This window comes from Rhinatrema bivittatum, chromosome 5 (genome assembly GCF_901001135.1).
Source record: "Rhinatrema bivittatum chromosome 5, aRhiBiv1.1, whole genome shotgun sequence".
Lineage (NCBI taxonomy): Eukaryota > Metazoa > Chordata > Amphibia > Gymnophiona > Rhinatrematidae > Rhinatrema > Rhinatrema bivittatum.
The window spans coordinates 165269078-165292333 of NC_042619.1; the positions used below are offsets into that span (position 1 = coordinate 165269078).

General features: G+C 39.8%; 1 protein-coding gene across 1 annotated transcript in view; it reads right to left on the reverse strand.

The window, feature by feature from the left end:
- The window catches only part of LOC115092384 (actin cytoskeleton-regulatory complex protein PAN1-like), a 110001-nt gene that overhangs the window by 56523 nt on the left and 30222 nt on the right, over positions 1-23256 (reverse strand). The window contains exon 2 of the mRNA XM_029603187.1: positions 1585-1700. Within this exon, the coding sequence (XP_029459047.1) occupies positions 1585-1700 (116 nt within the window). The remainder of the gene's footprint in view (positions 1-1584; positions 1701-23256) is intronic.

Consider the following 23256-nt stretch of genomic DNA (forward strand, 5'->3'; position numbering starts at 1 on the left):
TCCCCTGATTAAACCTGGAACAAAGCACTTGCTAACCACTGTCCACCCTATTCTTTTGTGCAGGATATCGCTTATTCTAGCTGGGCTAGGACATATGCAACATATAGGGCCTGGTATTGAAAGAGCATTTAGCACTGGATAGCCAATAGTCAATTTGTGGGCATGCAATGGGCGAATATGGGTGGCATTACTTATCTGATTAACTTAACTGGATAAGTAGCGATATTCGTTCTTATCCGGTTAAGTTAATTGAATAAGTTAGATCAGCCATAGATTTTACTTACCCAGCTAAGTAATGCTTTGACCATAGATATTCAGTGCCATAGCCATGCCACTGAATATCCCTTGGACTTAGCCAGATAAGTCATATCTGGCTAAGTTACTTACCCAGCCAGAGCTGAATATCAGGCCCATAGAGTTTAGATCTAAATATCTTATGCTCCATACAAGCTCAAAAGTATCTGGTGTTTTCTGCAGGTTTCAGACAACCCTTCACTCTTGAAGTAGCCCAGAACTGCCCTTTTGGCAAGGACTAAACCGCTAATGTTTGTCCCAAACTGTCAGTTCTGCCTTTCTTAAGGTTAGAATAGTATAGATAGCATCTAACACTTCATAGTGCCACCTTTAACAATCACCTTTACTCTGACAATTCCAGAATTTAGGATAGAATACCAGCTTTTTATAGACCTGTTGTTCTTCTAAAGATCTGATTACTTGGCTTTATAACTGGTTGGCTGGGCTTAGTACCCCTTCTTTCTAGCTTAACAGTTTTAAAATTCAGTTTTTATCCCCAGAAATCACACCTTATCCTTTATAAATTCCAAACTTGCTCCAAAAGGTAGTTCAACTGACAATACATTGCTGCAGTCCTCTCAGATATTCTTATCCCCTCTAATAATCAGCTCCATACCAGCTCTGTGTTCTTTACCCTTTGCTCCTACTGGATTTGGCCACCAGATGTCACTGTCCCTGTAGTATAACACTCTATTAAGGAGCCATCCATACCCTTCAGTCCCTCCCATTCAGAGGTTCTGGATTGGGTGCCTCAGCTCTATTTAGCCCAGCTATTTTAAGACACTATGGGGTTCAGTTTAAGGAAGCAATCAAGGAGTAAAGATGTATTTTTCCACACTCCGGTGGCACCTTCCAGCTTCACCCAAAGGAGATTATTTTAGAAGTCATACCTCCCAGTGCAGTCCCTGCCTGAGGGACCTTCTTATAATTTACAGAGAGATAGATTTGTAAGCCTGATACCCTTTAGGGGTGAAAGGATTTTCACTAGGAGACCAAAGACCTATGAGCCTACTGTAAACCCTAGACAAGCAAGCAACAGTGATGGACCCTGCTGCGAGAGACTGTAAAGGCAGAGAAGATGAATCCAGTTTAAGCTTCAAAGTGTTTTTTGGACTTAGAATTAAGTGGGGAGGTTTTTTGGATCCCCCTTCCCCACTGGGATTTCAGAGCGGAGAGTGACCTTGATCCCACTGACGTTTCCCCAAGAGAAGTCCCCAAGAAAAAGAACAATCAAGGATGAAAGGAACAACTAAATTAAAGGAAGGAAGAGCAAGAATCATGAGATCCTACCTGGATTTCCTCCCAAGGGACCAAGACAGGCTGGGTGTCCAAGGAGAAGAAGATGGCAAAAGGTAGGAATTTGTAGTAAATCTGGGGATACCTTCACTTGGATTCCCACACAGCCGCTGGGAGAGTTTGCGCAGTAAAAATCACATGGGCTGTACTCAGAGATTTGAATTAAGGATGCCTACCTACCTACATAGGAAAAAAAAACCCAATGTACCATCAATCATATGTAAACTCACACTTCTGGATAATATACTTTAATTCATTATTTTTAATCAGTAAACTTTTGAGTTCAATATTTTATTATATTAAATTATTACAAGAAAACAAACAAACAAAAATAACAAAAGCAATCTATGCGCAGGAGTAAACATATATGCTCTATTACATTTACCAAATAAGAGACATTAAGAATACATGTAATCAGATATACTTTGCAAATTTTATATACTTGTCTTTTCTGATGTAGCTTTATTACTGAGGCAAGCTCATATTTGTATACCATACAAATTGTATTCCACCAGAATGTAGAATTGAGTAGCCTACTATCTTTCCAATTTCCGAGAACCATTGTAAAGTCGCTGCTCTCTAAATTGGTGGTCGGGTGGAGGGGAATTAGGGCTGGAGGGTACTGGAAGCCAATAGTAACAGGTGGGAGGGAAAAAAAAGGGGAAAAAATGGATAAAGTGTGTTGCTTGCTGGGCAGACTAGATGGGCCGTTTGGTCTTCTTCTGCCATCATTTCTATGTTTCTATGTTTCTATAATAATTTGTTTGATGTGTAGACAAATTATTGGCAAATGCATTAGAACTCAGAATAACTATTTTGTAAGTTATAGGTTGCTGAAGAGGAAACATTTTAGTAATGTTTTCTCAGACTTGTGAAGGAATGATTGAATTTTAAGACAGCTAAATAACATACGCTGTAGCATACCATCAGTTTGATTACAATGCTAGCGTACACTTAAGGCACGTATGCACTATGCAGCTTCAACGGTGTCCATGTCACCAGATGTAATATAAACTATAGGGACTAGATAAGACTAGCTGACAGGGAAGTTTTAAAGATTCTTTCCCAAAAAATATTCCAATTCAAGCTTCCATGTGCAGTGGATAAATCATTTTCCCAAAGCAATTCCAGAGTAGGCAACGATAGTTAGAGCAGGCACGAATTTCCTTATAAAACAAAGAGGCCTCGTGCCCTTGAGAATAAAATTTAAGACATATAAGATTGAGTTCAGGGCTATTAGGCATATTTAAGGAAGGAACTGATTGCTTTATACTATGGCATAGTTGAAGCCAATTATATTGTTGAGATCGTGGTATTTGATAAGATCTAAGTCATCAAAGTGTATCACATGCTTATTTTTAATTAATTGGTTAAGAGATCATATTTCATTGATTTTCCAACTCAACCAATTATTTGTTGTTTTTTTTTTTTTTTTTTTAATAATTTTCAACTTTGGATTATATCATAATGGAGAATGCCCACTAAAATTCCATTTGTTTTGTAATAATTTATCCATGGCACATAGAGCCTGGTGCGTGGCAGACAAAATTGGGAACTCATAGTCTCTCGTGCTATCATGCCAGGCAAAAAGCATAGGGGCAAAGGGGCCACCAAATCTTTTTTTAGCATGAGATAATTTGGAATGTAAAATACATCTTCAACATTTAAGAGCCATTGGGTACCGAATCTTAAAAGAAAAGCATAATGATAGTTTAAAAAATCAGGGAGACCCACCACACCCTGATCTTTGAGAAGCTTCAATTTGCAAGATGATATTCATGAAGGGTTTTTTTTTCCACAAAAGCAAAGTTATTAATCTATCAATTCAGCAATAAAAGGATTTGGGGAAAAGAGGAGACATACTCAAGGGGCCGGGACAGGCTGGGTGTCCAAGAAGAAAATGTCTAAAGATAGGAATTTTGCAGTAAATCTGGGGACACCTCCACTAGGATTCCCACACAAGCTCTGGGAGAGTATGCATAGTTAAAATTACCATAGGCTTTACCCAGAGGTCTGAATTATGGATAGCTACCTACATAGAAAAAAATCCCAATTAACCATCTACCAGATGTAAAACTCACACTTCTAGATAATGGACTTTAATTTATTATTACCAATCAGTAAACTGTTATTTAACACCCAGACCTGGTCCTGTCTGCTTATTACAGCCTCTCATCTCATGGGAAGCACCACTACAGTAAACACACACTGGAGACCTTTTTTCATTGTCTGGGCCATAAGCAAGAGCTTTCCCCCATAAAAACAATGCCCCCTCCCCCCCAACCAGGGATTGAGAGTCAGTGTGGGATGTAACATGCTAGCCGGAGCAGCCCCAGAAGATATAAATCAGTTGTGTGCCCATAGGCAGAACAATTCTCCAAAAAGGGGTTACATACTTAATTCTCTTTAAACAACACTTTACTTGAGAGGTACAGGTGTTCTGGGAGGAGTATCCTAAGGAAGCTCATCCATGGTGTTAATGTGGCTGTCTGGCTGGATCAACCACCACTTCTTACCCTGCTGCTCCCACCTTGTCAGGACACTCCATTTCTAGTAACTAATAGCATACGGTTGTGAACCTAATCTCATGCTGACTCAAGCCTTTACTGTTGATTCTTTTTTCCATAGCTTATTCCCAGGAGGTTATGGGAACTCTAATGGCCATTTTTTTAGTTCTTGTGCCTTTCTTCCACAGCTACCAGTGCTCCTACCAAATCATTGCAGCTTACAACTGTTTCTTCAGCCCAAAGAAAGGGATCATTTCCAGTTGGTTCAATTAAGTTATAAAGACTCAAAGCAGCAGGAGCACAAATTACAAGTGCAGACTGCAAACCAACGCAGCAAGAAAAGTGGTATCAATCACCCACCCCCACCACCAACCACCCCAATGTTTACAGTGAGGGTATGGTAACAAGCTAATGGTTTTTAATCTTACAATACACCAAGTAGGTGACTAAGGGGGTGGAGTCAACACAGAGGATTGCTGTTGAGTTCTGTCTACTGCTCTTCCTGTTTTGCAATTGCTTTGGCTAATTTTCTTTTGACATGAGGAAAAGGAGGGGGAAGACCACAGCTTACCCTGTTGATGGTTCAGTTTTTTCCCCTTCTGGTCCCATGGATTCATTTGTGCAGTGGCCAGAACAACAAGCACCTTCTTGCATCAATGGTACATTGCTGGGTGTCTTGGGGATGGAGGTGTGTCCCCCTTGTCCCCCCATAGTCTCCCTAAATGCAAAAGTGGCTTTCTCCTTGGAGCAACGTGAACTTCCACAGCAACCTGGGGTATCGTGAGAGGAGCAGTTGGAGTTTGGCGAGGCCTTGTCATACCCCTTGACATTGCAGATGCTGTGGAGGAGGAAGAACCTCATTGTTCTCATAACACTTGAGAATGTTGTGAGATGAAAGAAATTTATTTCACTTTTAAAAATGTTTAAAAAATATCTTCTAGAGACTTTAAATGTTCCAGAATATCTGATTTCCCAAAGTCTTTAGAAATTATTATATTCCACCTTATAAGAAACTGGATGGCGTAGAAATTCCAGCAAAAGTTCTATAGATTTATTTAATTTGACTGCTATTCTGGAGAAATCTGATTATGAAACGTTTTATCATCTACTCTGATTGTTTTCAGGGACGGCCTAATATCAATATCAACACCCGTTATCCCAGTAAACCAGTATAATCACATACTGAATAACCAATACTAATATTAAAAATAGCACATTGACAAAAATCATTGGTTTTCCCGAGGAAATTAGGGTTGATGGGTTTATCGCCATAGGAACCTAGGGTTCAAAGGGTTAAACGTTGATACGTTTCCTGATGTGGCCAAGGCTATCTAACTTAGAAAAAAGAAGTTTCTCCTTTTAAGATCTGGGGGTCCAACAAATAGGAGGTTTCTTTTGGTTAAATTTTCCTTGTAAATATGTCTTTAAATTGGCTGAAGTGAAATATGTTTTTTACAATCCATGTTATTTTACCCAGGTTATTAATGAAAGACAGGTGCTTCATAGACCAAGTATGACATCTTTGCTGGGAATGGCCTCTTCACCTGTTAATTAAGTTCTCTGTATTCATGCATTAATTTAAGTGTGTACGACAGCATTTAAGCCTTTTATTTTCTTATTTTATTTCCTTTGGCATTGAATTCTCTTCCCCCCTTTATGGTAGTCTATAGTGACTTAATCTTTTTTTCTTTTGGGGATAATTTTCTTCTCGTAATATTTGTTATGTTCACTTTGCTTCATGATTATTGTTTTGTTTGCATCAGAAAACACTTATAAATAAAGAATAATTCACCAAGTAGTCTGGACTGAACTCATATATACACACATACAGCAGACTGTGGCTTTTTGTTAGAAAAAAGCATACAGTGGCCATAAACACCTCCAGGAATTGAGAGAGGGGTAAGGCAGGAAGCACAGTGGTCAAAACCCAAGGAACAGAATATAAATTAAGGCAGGAGGCACAATGGCATGAAAATCCCCTAGAGATAAAGTGAGGGGTATGGAAGCAAGCAGAGTGGCAACAAAATTCCCAACTAATATTATCATCAGTATAGAAGTAAACAGGGGCATCAACACTTCAAGGTATAGCGAGAGGGCAAAGGACAGCATCAAACACCCCAAGGGACTGTGAGAGGAGCAAAGAAGACCAAGAGTGGCATAACATCCCAAGACTTCAAAAAAGGGGACAAGGATACCAACAAAAGCAGCTTAAAGACCCCAGTGCACCAAACAAGGTACAAAGCAGCACCAAGAGTGAAATGAACTGTCCGCATCAGCATGAGAGGGGGAAAGAAGCAATAAAAGCATCAAGACATATCCCAAGGCACCGATAGAAAGTCAAATCAGCACAAACAATGTCATGAAGACCCCCAAAGCACCATGAGAGGTGCAAAGCAGCCTCTACAGTGACAAGAACTCCTCAAGGCTCCGACTGAGGAGCAAAGGGCACCAATAAAAGTGGTATGAATACACCAAGGCACCAAAAAAGGGGCAAATGTTACCAACAATGGAAAAAAAACCACAAGGCATCAAGAGAGGGATATGAGGTTATTCTGACTGTGACACCTATCATCCCATTGACCATGAAGATTGATTTAGCTGATCTGGCTCAGTAGGTGTCTCCTTTCTCCCTCACCACTCCAGGCCACTGTTGCTAGAGCACCTTCCTCTTCCTCCCAGTTCTCATACATGATGGAAATTTGACACAGTTGTCACTAGCAGTGCCCACTGCGGTGCCCCCTTCCCACTGTCTATGGAAAGGGATTTGTCTTTTTGCAAGTTTTGTAGGGTTATTATGTGCACTCCTCTTTTCACTACTCTCACACACATTGCCTATACCCAGTAGTGATACTATTTTTTTTCCACAAATGAAGACACAGTTTATGGAAACACAACTCAGCACCAAATACAGTTTGCACATTTTTCCACTCCAAGATGAGACTCAGAGAAGCAAAAATTCAAGCCTGGCTCCTTTGCTCTGATTCCTAGTCAGTCATGCACACTGCAGTGCAGTTCTGGAGGTCAATATTCAAAGCTACTTAACCAGATAAGTAGCTGCGATCAGTGTGCCACAACTTAGCTGGATAAATTGTGGGTGGGATGTGGGTGGATTAGGGAGAAGCTACTTGTCCAGTTAACTTAGGCCTGGATTTATCAAAATGCAGTAAGTATCGCATGCGATAGCAAAAGGGGCGTGGTTTATGCAAATATACAGTTTATCGCAATTTGCCCTAATTACCTATGCGAAGAGCTAAGTTAATGCAAATTGCAATAACATTTTCAGATTGTGCAATCCTGCTGTATTCAACGAGAGAGAGCCTGGCCATAGTGTCATCCCCCTGGATAGGTATTTGTACGAACAGAACAGTGCTCTCTTGTGAAGATTTGATGGCCTTCGGAGTGAGGAAACTCACTCCAAGATGAGATTTGTGCAATGTTCTCTCAACCTAGCTTGATGGACTCTCTACCTGGGTAACATGAAGCTAGGTGGAGAGGACATTGCCCAAATGTCATCTTGGAGTGAGTTTCCTCACTCCGAAGGTCATCAAATCTTCACAAGAGACCACTGTTCAGTTCATACGTCTCATGTTGAATGTCAAAGTGGCCCCTAACCCCCTACTCTAATACCTAAAACTCACCTCGAGTGACTAGGTGGGCCTACCATAGGGTTACAAATACCTATCCAGGAGGATGACATTATGGCCAGGCTCTCTCAACCTTACCACACAGTAGCTCTTCACAGACAGGCAAACTCCTCCTATTTTTCAAATTTGCATCACACCATACAATATGGTGCTATCGCATGCATTAATGGGGCTTTACACATGCGATAAGCCCTTAACGCATGCAAACACACCTTACCGCATTTTGATAAATGACCCCCTAAGCCGGATATGTAGCAATATTCGAACTTGCTCAATAGCAGGTCTAATGTTAGCCAGATACAACTTATCCAGCTAACTTGCACTTTTTATGGGGATATTCAGCAGCATAGCCTGCTAACTTACTAAAACGTTCATTTTTTTATTATCTACCCCCTGTAGTTTAAAAATCTCCAGTCAGTACCTTGACTTGTACCCACTACAGAGAGCTTACACTTAGGGGCGGATTTTAAGAGCCTTGCTCGCGTAAATCCACCTGGATTTACGCGAGCAGGGCTTGCGCGCCGGTGCGCGCAGAGCCCCGGGACTCGCGTAAGTCCCGGGGTTTTCCAAGGGGGGCGTGTCGGGGGCATGTCGGGGCGGGGCAGATCGGCGCGGCGTATTCGGGGCATGTCGGCGGCATTTCGGGGGCGGGCCCGGGGGCGGGATTTCGGCCCGGGGCGGTCCGGGGGCGTGGCCACACCCTCCGGAACCGCCCCCGGGTCACGTCTAGGCTCACCAGCGCCCTGCTGGCGCGCCTAGAAGTAAATCCCCGCCAGCGCCCCGCTGGCGCGCGGGGATTTACTTCTCCCTCTGGGAGGCATAAATCCCCCAACAAAGGTGTGGGGGGGGTTAGACAGGGCCGGGGGGGTGGGTTAGGTAGAGGAAATGAGGGGAAGTTGAGGGGAGGGCGTTAGCGAATTCCCTCCGAGGCCGCTCCGATTTCGAAGCGGCCTCGGAGGGAATGGAGGTAGGCTGCGCGGCTCGGCGCGCGCCGGCTACACGAAATCGGTAGCCTTGCGCGAGCTGATCCAGGATTTTAGCAGATACGCGCGGCTCCGCGCGTATCTACTAAAATCCAGCGTACTTTTGTTTGCGCCTGATGCGCCTACAAAAGTACGCAAGGGCGCCCTGTTTGAAAATCTACCCCTTAGTTTTCCTTCTGGTATTGTATGGTGTTGGTATTGGATGGCGATTTAGAGTCTCAAAATGGTGCCAATCGCCGTCATAGTGAGGGCAAAGGCGATCGGTGGCCATTTTGAGTATTGGTATCAGACGGCCGGCATGCAAGGAGGTCGCCCAATCCCAGAAGCCTAGAGTCAAACCAGAAAACAAAATGGTAAGGAAATGAAGTACCTCTTATAGCTGTACACTTTCAGATCAGATATATGTGGTATTTTATAAACTGTGCAGCTCACCACACAGTTTTGAAAATACTAGTATAAATCTCCATGAGCCCTATTACGCATGCATTTGGTGACTTAAGCAGATTATTGAAAACTGGGCATTTTTTGTCACTATCTTCATTTAGTTCTCTGTTTTAATTTCTAAATGTCTTTCATTTGCATATAGATGTATTTGATGTAAGTAGGTTGAATTGTTTTGACTAGAATAAGTGGGAATTATGAGGGTGTATGTACAAGATAACTTATGTTGTATAATATATTTATTTCTTCAAAGATGTCAAAAATGTTTAAACTCCCCCTGATGAAGCCAGTAGGCTGTTGAAACATTGAGGCCTCCATGTTGGTGTGTGTCAGCCTGTGAAAATCTGCTAGACAGCTGTGTGAGCACAAACATTTGTGAGAACGAGTGGGAGTGACTATTCTTTGAACAGCTGAAAAATATGGGAAATTATTGGGGTGTGATGGGCATATTCACTGTTAGAAAAACTTTTTGAGAAATAACATTTGTTGAAGTGGTGAATTTTTCTAAACACGTGTGTTTTGAGTTTTATAAGGTTCTTGCAGGAACAATTTATGGGGTGATTTTAAACATGTGATTGTGAAGTATCATGAAGAAATAAAAAAGAATAAAAATAATTTGTATGTATCCTCATTTGTGATTTTATATTGAAATCTGGGGAGGATCTTGTGTAAGTAACAAGTGATCTGTCTTGTGTTGATTGAAATATATATATATATATATATATATATATATATATATATATATGTACATAGTTTAGTCCTTATTCAGTGGCTAATTGGATCTTCTTGGCTTTTCTTTTGTATTCATTAAATAAAACATATCTTGTCACTGTCCAGAAATAGTTTGCAAGAATTGATAGGCTCCATTTGCCTTGATACCATTTTTCCATTACTGCAATATCCTAGTGAAATCATTCGCCATGCTCATAGCTCATGGCTCCATGGTTTGGTGGGAAAAAATCTAGATGACAGTGCAAAAAATGTATCATAACAACATAACAACATAAAAATTGCATTAATGGATCAGACCATGGGTCCATCAAGCCCAGCATCCTGTTTCCAACAGTCACCAATCCAGGCTACAAGTACCTGGTATCTTTAGTGACATGCTGCAGCCAAGGGTTTTGTATGCATTGAGGAGGTTTTCCCACCAACTCCTTTTAGTTGTCTGCCTTATGGTTTCCAAGAAAATGTATTACCACTAACTGGAAAACTTTCCAAGTCATTTTTTCCTTGCCATGCAATGCACAGTTAAATGCATCATCTCGAAGAAGTTCACAAATCTGAGTACCAACAAAGACACCATTCTTTATCTTAGCTTCACTTAACCTTGGAAATTTAACTTGAGCTACTTGAAGGCTGCTTTAGTTTTGTCCATGGTTTTGACAAGTTTTTCATCAGACCCAACTTGATGTGTACAGGTGGTAACAAAATCTTCCTTGATTTAACATGTGCTGGATGCTGAACACTTTTCCTCCATAACTTATAGGAAAAACATAATGCAATTCAATGTCATGTATGATGTAATAAAATCTTTAGATTGCATCATTCATTGTTGTGCCCAAAAAGCAAGTGTTATCCAAACCCAGTTATAGATTAATTCATAGATTCAGTCATAGATATATATTAGTCATTTCTGGTTTAATGTGAGATCCTTTCCCTTCTTAACTCATTTATCCTCCACAATTCCCAAGTTAAAGGTCATATATACTGACCCTGTAACATATCTTGAAAATAAAGTCAATCAACAATTTTAAGCATCATTTTCATTACAATGTCCCATATTTAGTGAAGTTTTACTATATTCATTTCAGAAGCATTTTGGTGGTAGACTAGTGTAACATAATTATGATTTGTTCTTACTGTCAGTCATTGTTATGTGCTTGCTGTATGCGGTAAGTTATTTTTTTGTTGTGTATCACTGTGGACACTTGGTTTGATATGGTGACTCATAAGTATGAAAAATAAATACATTAAAAATAAAATTTCTTCTATGAAATGATAGTTGTAGATCTATGCAAAATGAGATGTTTTTCCTTAAATTTTTGCATTTTTGCATTTTTGCATGTTTTGACAGAATATATCTGCTACTTTCAGGAGTGATTCCAGAAAACATCCCAGAGGAAGTATGGAAAAAACAATCAGTTTGAGTACACAGTATTTGCCAAAGATTTATTCATCTGAAATAATGAAAAAAGGTCAGCAAAGAAGGTGAAGGTGACACTGTTTTACTAGGCTGAGAGTTATGCTATCATTATATGATCATTGATTCTACGATTCTAGGTAATGTGTTCATCTGAAATGAGAGATTATGGAATCCCCGTCTTACCAGATCTCAGTACGACCAATCCTGAGAAGCTCCTTTGCACTGTTTCTCTAAAGAAAAGGATTAAAAAATGACTGATTTTTTTTCTGTCAGGTGAAGATCTTTTTAATTTGGTGATGGAAGTGCTTCCTACAAAATGTTTTTTTAATACCATTTCCATCATCAATTTCCTCTTAATTATGTCAGATGGTTCATCCATCATATTCAGTTCTTCTGCAGTGACTTGAATATATACCAAATGGCAATATATGCTCGAGCAGGCATAATAAATGTTCTATGCTAAACAATTAATGTACTCTTGCATTTCATATCTAAAGAGCTTCAAGTGAATTTAGCAGATAATGAAAGTGAGCATTTTACAGTTACTTTTACAGTTTATAATTGTAACAAAAGATATAATGAGAGAACCGGCAAGCTTTATTTTACCCAGTATAAGACACTGCTGGTAATTTATGTGTTTGCGATGGTGACTTGAATCAATGAGGTGAGAAAAACGGAAAAGAAACAGAAGCCACTTCCAGAATTAGCTATTGACTAGAGATGTGTTGAGCTACCCGACAAATAGTGTGAGTGTCATCAGACCTAGTAGTAACAACCTACTTATGTTCCTTATTGATTTTTTCAATAAATTTGACTTGTATTGGCAATCCATTTCATCTCTTCCTCACAAGTAACTGCAGCTGTAAATGTAAAAATAGCACTAGTCCACACAGAAAGCACTGAGATGGGTAAAAGATATATTGTTTACTATTCTCCATGATGCGACCAATCCAAGAACACACAATTGTGCTCTTGTCTCTCTACAAAAATGTTATCACAGTCAGGGCCAGGGCTAACAATGTATGGGCTCCCCCCCCAATTCATTCAGTCTTAGTCCTGAGCTCAGCCAAAAAAGCCCAGCTCTCTCCAGCAATCTATATTTTTAAAAACAAACTGATACCTACCCACCCATGGAACCTATTGTCAAGGGAAGGACATTAGGTACCCTAGGCAAACCTTACAGCCTTGCACACATGCCCCTCACCCCCATCTCTCACACCGTCTAAGGTCATACACAAATTATGAACTTATAACAGATTGTTCATGAAAAAGATCATTCAAAAGTACAATCTTCAGAGGCAAAAATATCATTTAAAACATGAATATAATATATACATGAATTGCTATGGTACCATCCAGGCAACTCTGCAAAAAAGACATTTGGAATTAATATGGAATTAGAGATTTTTGTAATGTGAATTGGGTGTAGGCTTGGCACTCAGAAAGACATGAATAAACAGAATTACCATTACAATATAGTAATCTTCCCATACCAAAACAACCCTAGCTGCCAGCACTCAAACAGAAACAACCTTATCTAAGAAAAGGCACCACTGCACCTATTACTCCAGAGCCCAGAACACCAATACACCTCCTATTAGTAAAACAAAACAAATCAGACTAATATAGATCCTTACATAGAAACAACATGCCAGCAAAATACCTCACTTTGATCACATATGGAGATCACAGATGGACCCTGACCAGATATAGAATAAAGAGACCAGAAAGTATAGATAGAAATGTGTAGAGAAGAACTGAACTGGAACCCACAACAAACCAGCTTCTATAGACAAAGCAAAAATAAAATCAAGAAATATAAAACATCAATCATAATAGTAAAATCATAATTTTAAAACAAATAAATATTTCAAACCAGTTAGCAAAGAGAATATATAAAATTTACCAATAAAATATTTCAAATCAGGCGACACAACAAATTACACACAATAATTAAAACAAATAAAGATAAAAAAAATCCCCCTCTCCATAACTGGGAACTTTAAATTTCCAGATATCCTGAGATTGTCATGGATTAATGGGGTAAAGGAGGGAAAGATTAACACACACACACAACCAAGCAAGCTCCCATTTAGACATTCACACATACATCCCACGTAAGCTTTCATTCACATATACACAAATCCCAGGCAGGCTCCCATTCACACACACACACACACACACACACACACACACACACACACACACACACAATCCAGGCAGGCTAATAAATGCACACACAAACATGCACACACATGGAAGCAGGCTTTCTCTCTCTCAACACCCATGCAGACACAAGCAGGCTTCCTCACACACATATACACATATACAGGCAAGATTCTTTCCTATCTCACACAAACACACACACAGGTAGGCAGACTTCCTTCTTCTCTCTCACTCTCTCATTCGCACATACACATGCAGGCAGACTGTTCCATGGCCACAGCTGGCTGGTGGCCTCTCCTCATTTTCGGCTGCCAGAAGGTTGGGCTTCATTCATGCCAAGGTTACTTCTAAGGAATAGGTTGCAAGTGAGCAAATATGTTTGGTTACATTACCCTATGAGCATTACTTTCTTTGATGCAAAAGCCTATCAGTTTTATGCTCACAGTAACCTAGTCCTTAGAGGGAACACTGGCTAAGTCCATCCCTTAAAATAAATCACTTAATCTACTAAAAGCAGTTACAATAAAATATGTATATGAAAAATATTTTCTGCAAGAACATTTAAAATGGTTTTCCACATGCAAATGAAATTATTAAAGGGCAAACTTCTGTTTAAAATAGAAATGAGGAAGAGATGACCATACTGCCAAACAAGCCAGTGATCATAAGTACCATCATTTTCAAAGCAACATTAATATTACACAAGAACTGGACATTTAAAATACAGATTGACACTTATTAAATACAGAACAGAAAGACCATAAAGTATAAATAGAAATGTGCCAACAAAAACTATACTGAAAACCTTAAACCCAACTGTATTATGAAGTACAACAATGGAAAAACAGAAACGCCATCATTCCTTGCAAAACATCAAGCAATAAAATCAAGAGATATAAAATATCCTTCATAATATTAAAACCATACAGATAAAAAGATTAAATATGTCAAAACAGCTGACGAACATCTAATAATTTAAAAAATCTTATATAAACATGTTCTAATGTTTCCTAAACACCAATAAAATATTTCAAAACATCTGATCAATAAAAAAGCCAATTATTAAATAGTTCTAATATTTCCCCAAAAACAATGAAATATTTCAAACAGCAGAAACATCAAATTGCACCCAATAATTACAACTAATAAGAAATAAAAAATCTCCTGCTCTCCATACCTGGGATGTTTTGACTTCCAGGCACCCTGTGTTTGTCATTGATTGGGGAGGTAGGGGCGTACAAACTTTATCTTCCTTCTCCCTCACACACACACAATAATACTTTCATTCTCTCACACACTCCCTCTCTCATATACATGCCTATGCTCTCACACATACACTCTCCCTCTCTCTCACACAGGTTCTCACTCCCTCACACACATTTAAGTGTGTGTGTGTGTGTGTGTGTGTACGCATGCCTGTGAGAGCCTATATGTGACATATAGATTCTCACAGACCACACATATGAACACAGGCTCTCAGATAGACACACATGCCCTCACACAGACACATACATACACACACATGGCCTCCTCTTCAGGTCACTGTGGGATGAGCTCCACTACAGCCCCCTGCAGGCCTCCTCCTCCTCACTTCAGGCCATGGTGGGATGAGCTCCACCATAATCCCACAGGTCGTTCATCTCCTCACTTCAGGCCATGGTGGGATGCTCTCCAAAATAGCCCCTCTGTCTTTCCTCTGCTAGGGGGGGAAAGCTGTGTGTAGCTGCGTGAAATGTTGTGCCAGGGCACGCACAGCTTAGAGGGAACACCGCGCCTGCAGCCTTTCCTCATTTTAGGCCTCCAGCGGGTCGGGTTCCACCAGCGACTGTTGCCTCTCCTCATTTTTCGCTAGTGGCGGCCCACAGACTCTTCTGCTGTAGCAGCTGCCCCAGTTGTGCTGCCCTGGGCAAATGCACACCCAGTCACACTGATCACAGTACAAGGCCTAGCTGAAAATGGAAGACTGCTTTATTTAAGAATTTTACAAGAATGGGGGGGGGGGGGGGGGTTTGTCAAGATAGCACCCTGAACAGACGTGCGAGCTGGAGCTCCTGAGATTTTTCTTTCAATCTATTTTGTTTTCCTGCTTTTTTTCACCCTCTTCCCTTGCTTACGGGAAGGGAGTTGTCAGGAATTTTTCATCTGCAGGAACATCCTGGCAGAGCACCATGCCGGAGGTCTCAAATGTCCTTCCTTTGCTGACTCCAGAGCTTGACTTGGCTGGTTCTGGGGCTTCTGGCCTGTTGACGGCTGAGGCTTTGTTCAGCCTGGTGGATAGGTCTATGCCGAGGCCTCCTGGTATTGCTGCCTGTGCAGGAACTGAGTCACTGGAACAAGATTTGAGTCCTAGCGCTACTGCCACGTCATCGGTCGGTGTCCGAACGCTAACTACCGGTCGTAGATCACAGCGGGAAGCTATGGAGATATTTCAGCATTCCTGGGAGACAGAGAAACAGATCAGAGGTGCAGCGCTTGGTGGCTTGGTGTTAGCTGAGGTCTCCTCGATGCCTGTCAAGCAAGATTTTTTTTTAATTACTTGTCCTTATTGGTCTTAATAAGCTGCTTCATTCATCTGAATTCCGCACTGTGGTACAAGCCACTATCTTCACAATTATTGATTATTGCAATAGCATCTTGCTAGGCCTTCCTTACTCCACGTTACAACCACTGCAATTACGTATTAACTCGGCTGCTCGTATTATATCTGGTTTAAAGCTATATGATCACATTACTCCTGCCTTGATTTATCTACACTGGCTGTCCATCAGTGAGCAGATTAAATACAAAATTTGTATGACTATTTTCAAACTTATTAATGTCCACTCCTGTCCATGGGCCAATGCCATATTGAAAATTTACCAGGTGTAGTTATTCAGCATGCTACTGCCGATGATAATGTTAGTAACGTTATCAGTGGCAGCGAAAACATCGCTGACTCTGCCCCTCCCCACCCCAACTCCTCCCCTCCCCCTAATTTGCACCATATCGCATGCAAAAAGGCCCTTTTCGCATGCAATATGGCCTTATCGCGTGCATTAGGGCCCTAACGCATGCGATAAGGGTTTAGAAAATAACCCCCTTAATTTGTGTTTCTGAGGGTAGGAATCATATTCTTTGCTTGTTATTTCTTCATAATGAAGCCTTATTTAGGGTTGAAAAATTGTGGACATTTCCAGATCTAGCCAGGGCAATACAGGAGCAAAGAAGGAAGTTTCTGGCTATGAGACCTGAGGTCACTTCTTTGGGAGCTTCTTGCATTGTCAGGCACCCTTGTAAATGTTTAGTACTCTTAAATTCTGTAAGATATGTTTTCTTTCACCCCTTGTAGTTGAGGGTCTTCATTGACGTTAGATGCAGTTCAGCTTTTCCTTCCTCAAAACTGTAGGTTCTATATGAGAAGGCAGTATTGGTCAGGGTATCATTGTTTTGTGTATGTTTTCTAAATTTATATGGTTTTGCCCTAAGACCATTTTTCTTTTCTCACCAATATTTGAGATCTTTAGTGGGGGGGGGGGGGGGGGGTTTCAATCTTAACTTGTTTTGCTCTCTATATTTCTGTATTTACTAGTTTATACATCCTTAATTTTTTTCTTTTCAAATATGTATACATTTCAATTATTGTTAAATTCAATAAAAATAAAGTTAAAAAAAGAATTTTACAAGAAAATATCAAACTGTTTTAGTCAAAAACAAAATCAGAATTCTTCAGGACAGTGTATTTAAGGGCAATGATGATTTATTTTGCAGGTTCCAACCTAGAAATGTTTTAAATTTGCTTCCATTTTTGCAGTGGGAAAAAGTGTAAGTTGGAGGCCTCTTCTGTCCCCCACCTGGTTCATTTAGTTTTATTGTTTTTTAAAAATTACCACTGTTTGTGGGGATACTGGAAAATTTAGCATTGTAGAACTTCTTCAAATATCCCAGAAAAATATGACTCATAATAATCACTTAAATCTAGATGATACATTAAGAAGCTTATGAACAAACACGTGTTAAAAAACAGTTTTAACATGTGAGTCGGTAAAAATGTAATGTGCATGATAAAATTCAACTTAATGTGGCAGGCACAAAGCACATTAGAAACTTACATAGCAAGTAAAAACAAATGCTTTGCATTCTATCTAACCTTCTGAAATCGCCAAAGATTTATTACCCAACGTGTAAAGCCAGTTAATATGGATAGTTTCCTCTCCTCCCGAAAACTGAAGGTCCAACCTGCAACCTAGTACAGACCTCAAACCTGTCACCCCAAAGGTAAAGTCTCCTAATTCCATGGGTCCAAACAATGTACCACTTTGACAGCACCCTTCTTTCCTATGCACACCTGATACATAAGTGGCATCATTCAGGTTTTGGTAGCCAGTCAGTAGGAGGGCTCAGCAATATTAATGACTTCCAGAATGGTAGATCAGCAGCAATTTGTTTTTTGCAATTATTATAGTATAGAGATTTTGCTCACTTCAGCATTAGATACCATATGCTCCATGTTTGATGCAGGGACTAGTTATGTGATGGTCCTTTTGGACACTTTGGCGGCTTTTGAGACACTATGCCATCAAATTCTTTTGTCCCATCTTAGTGGTATTGGTATATCTTGTACCAGTCTTTATTGGTGCAGTTCATATTTATCTGGATCAGTGCAACAGATTTGAATTGGATCTGGTGTCTCATCTTGGCACCCTAATGTCTCTGGGGTACCACAGGGTTCATCTCTGTCTGCTACATTGTTTAACATCTATCTCACTCTGGGGGGTCATTTATCAAAGGTTTATCGGATGCGATAAGGGCCTTTTTGCATGCAATATCATGCAAATTAGGGGGAGGGGAGGAGTCGGGGAGGAGAGTGGAAGAGTTGGGGGTGGGGAGGAGGTGGAGTCAGTGGTGTCTTCGCTGCCGGCGATAATGTTACTAACATTATCATCGGCAGTAGTGCGCCAAATAGCACCACTTTTCATGGTGGCGCTATTCGGTGCAAAGGCCGGCAGCCAGCACATGGTAGGAAGCTGCGGGCTTTCGTAGGCCCCCCCCCCCCTTTTGCCCCTGCCCCCCATTGTTGCAGGATTCATCATTCTGTGAAGAATGATGAATCCTGGTCTCTGTTATATAAGTTATTGTCTGGACTTGATGCTAACTATAAGTTATATTCATATGACATCCTGTTTCATCATCATGGCCACCATACTTGATTTGATTTTCATCTGTTTATCTGTGAAACATTGGTTATTTCATTATAGACTGAGCCTTAATGTAGCCAAAAATAAAATAATCATTTTGAGTTTTTACACTCCCTTCTTTTTGAGGGTCATACACTTTCATCTCAGGTTCAAAATCTGGGTGTCATCCTAGATCCCCATCTAACCATGCATCCACATATTACATCTGTTATATGTATTGCTGTTTACAAGTTATACTGGTATCTGCTTCACAAATTGAAGCCTTAGATAGTCCTGAGTTTCAAACTGTTCTCCAGTTCTTTCTCGGTTGAATTATTGTAATTCTGTCCTTATTGGTTTGCGCAAGAATGTCCTTCTTGCTCCTCAAATTGTACAGAATTCTGCAGTGCAGATTTTGATACGTACATGTATGCAGGAACACAGAACTCTGATCAATTTTTTTTCCACTGGCTGTCAGTTCAGTGGAGAATCAAGTATAAAATTATTAGACTCTTTCACAGATTGTTAACCAACATCTCTACATCGGTCAATGCCTCATTGTGATTATATAAATCTACTTGTTCTCTGAGATCTGTAGAGCTTGGTTTTTTGGCCATGCCTTCTATCTGATATGCTTAATTAGCAGAAAATCGTGATAGGGTTTTTATTCTGTTACTAGCCCCCTGTTGCAGATTATGTTTCACAAACAATTGCATTTGCTTGAATGCACCTTCTCTTTCAACAAATTGCTGAAGACATGGTTATTTGAACAACCCTTTAATCTTAAGAGTCAATAAAGTTAATGAAAGCTCCAGGATGAATATTATTACCCATTGAGCCTTTTTATTGTCATGTTGACAGATCTATATAATCTTAGGAGGAGTTTATTTATTTTAGGTATTATGATGTGTACTAATCAGGATCCTCATTACATAGAGTTCCTTGCTCCAGGGTCCTTTATTATTTATGCAGGTGTGTCAGTTGTTTTGTTTGTTTTCAATGCTTTTTGTTTAATTGTGATTTAGGTATGTTATTAATTGTATTCCGTTTTGATTGTTAGATATATACAAGATCTAAATATTTTAAATAAACACATAAATAAGGACTGCATAGTAGGTGAGGCAATATACTGCTGGCCACTGAGGGGACTCTACAGACTTTTGAGGGGGATTTAGAGGGGAAGGGAGCCACTCAGGGTGAATTTCTTTTTGGACCTGAGGACTTTCTTGAGGAGGGTTTACACTAGGATGGAGTTGGGTATGGAGGGTCAGGTCTTTGATGCTGGGGGATCTAGGTGAAGAGGATATCCCTTATGCTCACTGGCATGTAAACTTTGGGCTGGCTAACATAGGAGATTTCTACACAGACCTAGGCACTTTTGGTCTTAGCATACATGTTTAAAATGTAACACCTGGTTCTGGAGATGGTTTTCAGGGGTGATGAGTCAGACGAACTGAACAAAATCACTGTGAACCTGGAAGATGTAGTAGGCCAGATTGACAAACTAAAGAGTAGCAAATCACCTGGACCGGATGGTATGCATCCTAGGGTACTGAAGGAACTAAAAAATGAAATTTCTGATCTATTAGTTAAATTTGTAACCTATCATTAAATCATCCATTGTACCTGAAGACTGGAGGGTGGCCAATGTAACCCCAATATTTAAAAAAGGCTCCAGAACTGATCCGGGTAACTATAGACCAGTGAGCCTGATGTCAGTGCCAGGAAAAATAGTGGAAACTATTCTCAAGATCAAAATCATAGAGCATATAGAAAGACATGGTTTAATGGAACACAGTCAACATGGATTTACCCAAGGGAAGTCTTGCCTAACAAATCTGCTTCAATTTTTTGAAGGGGTTAATAAACATGTGGATAAAGGTGAACTGGTAGATGTAATATATTTGGATTTTCAGAAGGCGTTTGACAAAGTCCCTCATAAGAGGCTTCTAAGAAAACTAAAATGTCATGGGATAGGAGGCGATGTCCTTTCGTGGATTACAAACTGGTTAAAAGACAGGAAACAGAGAGTAGGATTAAATGGTCAATTTTTTCAGTGGGATCTGTACTTGGACTGGTACTTTTCAATATATATATAAATGATCTGGAAAGGAATACAACGAGTGAGGTAATCAAATTTGCGGATGATATAAAATTATTCAGAGTAGTTAAATCACAAGCAGATTGTGATACATTACAGGAGGACCTTGCAAGACTGGAAGATTGGGCATCCAAATGGCAGATGAAATTTAATGTAGACAAGTGCAAGGTATTGCATATAGGGAGAAATAACCCTTGCTGTAGTTACACGATGTTAGGTTCCATATTAGGAGCTACCACCCAGGAAAAAGATCTAGGCATCATAGTGGATAATACTTTAAAATCATTGGCTTAGTGTGCTGCAGCAGTCAAAAAAGCAAACAGAATGTTAGGAATTATTAGGAAGGGAATGGTTAATAAAACGGAAAATGCCATAATGCCTCTATATCGCTCCATGGTGAGACCGCATCTTGAATACTGTGTACCTTGAAATATTTATTTTCGTTATTAATATGGTTTTAACATTGTTTTTACATTATTGCACTGTATTCAATCTGGCTTGTTTCAGTTTCCAGTTCAGTTTTGTCTGCACATTTTTATTTATACTTTATGGTCTCTTTTTGTTTTTGTTCTGTATTTGGTGAGGGTCTGTCTGTGTTCTGCACGTGTGATCAAGGTGAAGTATTCTGCTAGTGTATAGTTTCTGTGTAGGGATCTATAGCAGCCCGGCTTGTTCTGTTTTCCTATTATGAGGTGTATTGATATTTTAGGACCTGGTGTAATATTTGCAGCATTACTTTTTCATAGGTAAGATTGTTATTATTTGAGTGATGGCAGTTAGTGCTGATTTGCTATAAGAGGTTTACTATATTGTTAGCATTCAGTTATGGCTTTATGAGGCTCAAGCCCACATCCAACATGTGTTACATTCAGTCTAATATCATATTTTTGCAGGGTTTTCTAGTTGGTGCCACAGCAGTGCATGTAAACATAATATACAGGTTGCTGTAAGTGATATTTACTTTAGAAGTCTGTGCTCTGAATATTCTTTTTAATGTAAAATCTATTATAAATGCAAAAATTTTAAGTGTGTGTGTATGTGTGTGTATATGTAGAGGGCTGAGGTGGCGGAGTGGGGGCTTTAAAGTTCTTCTAGAGCATCTAATACCCTTGCACGAGCCATGGGTTCAAAAGGAGAAGGGGTGGACCTGAGTAGGGAGGAATATCAGATTTTAAAGTTTAGATTACTGGATGGATATGAGTGAACTGGGGGTCATGGGGGAGGGAGCAACAGAGTAATAGTTTGCATAGGGTAGCAAAAAAGCTAGTGCTGGCCCTGCCCCTCACATTCCACCTCGGGCCTTGTCTTTCTGTCTTTGGTAGGGCCTTGGAAACTCCATCAGCTTTCTGCTGCTGCCATCGTTGTCTCCACCAATGGCCACTCCAGTGCTCATCTTGCCTCACTTCGCCTCCTAAGGCCTCCTGTGTCAGCTGCAGCCTCTGAGTGAGCATTATTATGTGCACGCATGTGCAGATGCACCACAATGCTCATCCGGAGCCCCTAATGTTTTTATAATATAGAGATATGCCAGGTTCTTTTATTATAATTGCAAAACGTAACTACTTTATCATAATTACATACTGGTATGATTATTAAGAATTATATATCACAATTATAATTATAATCTCACTTACAGAGCAGGAGGTTATTGGGATTTATAAAGTCTTTTAAGGTTAATACATCTCTTTTGATCCTTTGCAAATCTCTTTCCGTTTTTAATCTTGGATCTTTCTTTTTGTGGTTCTTTATTTACTGTTATTCAGGTTTTTTTCTTGAAACCAGATTAGACAACCAATCACTTTAAAAAAAAAGAAAAATGACAGTGAAGTGAGGCTGGTTAGTTTTGAATATGTCTGTCCTGTTTTCATTCCCTTTCTGAAGTGTTATGAAGAGTTTAATTCTCTTGCTGACTTCTGCTATTAGAAAATGGAACTTTAGTGCAGGAAATCAATGACCAGATGCAGCGGTCATTAACTGATAGCAAATGCTACTGGCCCTTGTATCTTATAAACTGATTTATAAAACGAAAAATTCAAACAAACTTTTTAAATTGTAATTTAGAATATTGATAGTGTCCTAGTCTTGCCATATCAGTAGGACTGGTTATAATGCTCTCATTCTAATTTTCATTGAAGTCAGAAAGTAGTACATGACATTGGAAGACTGTAGTTTACTCTTGTTTGCGCCTGGTGCGCAAACAAAAGTATGCAAGGCGTACTTTTAAAAAATCTACCCCATGTTGCGCATATGAGGGCATTTTATCGCAAGCAATCTCTGTAAGTGAGATTATAATTAGGGAATATCCTCTATTACTGGCATTAGTAGCATGGGATGTATTTAATGTTTGGGTAGTTGCTAGTTACTTGTATCCTGGATTAGCCATTGTTGGAAACAGGATGCTGGGCTTGATGGACCCTTGGCCTGACCCAGTATGGCAACTTCTTAAGTTCTTATGTAGGGAATAGTCTCTGCTTATCTCTGCTCAATAGCAACATGGGATCTATCTAATATTTGGGATCCCACCA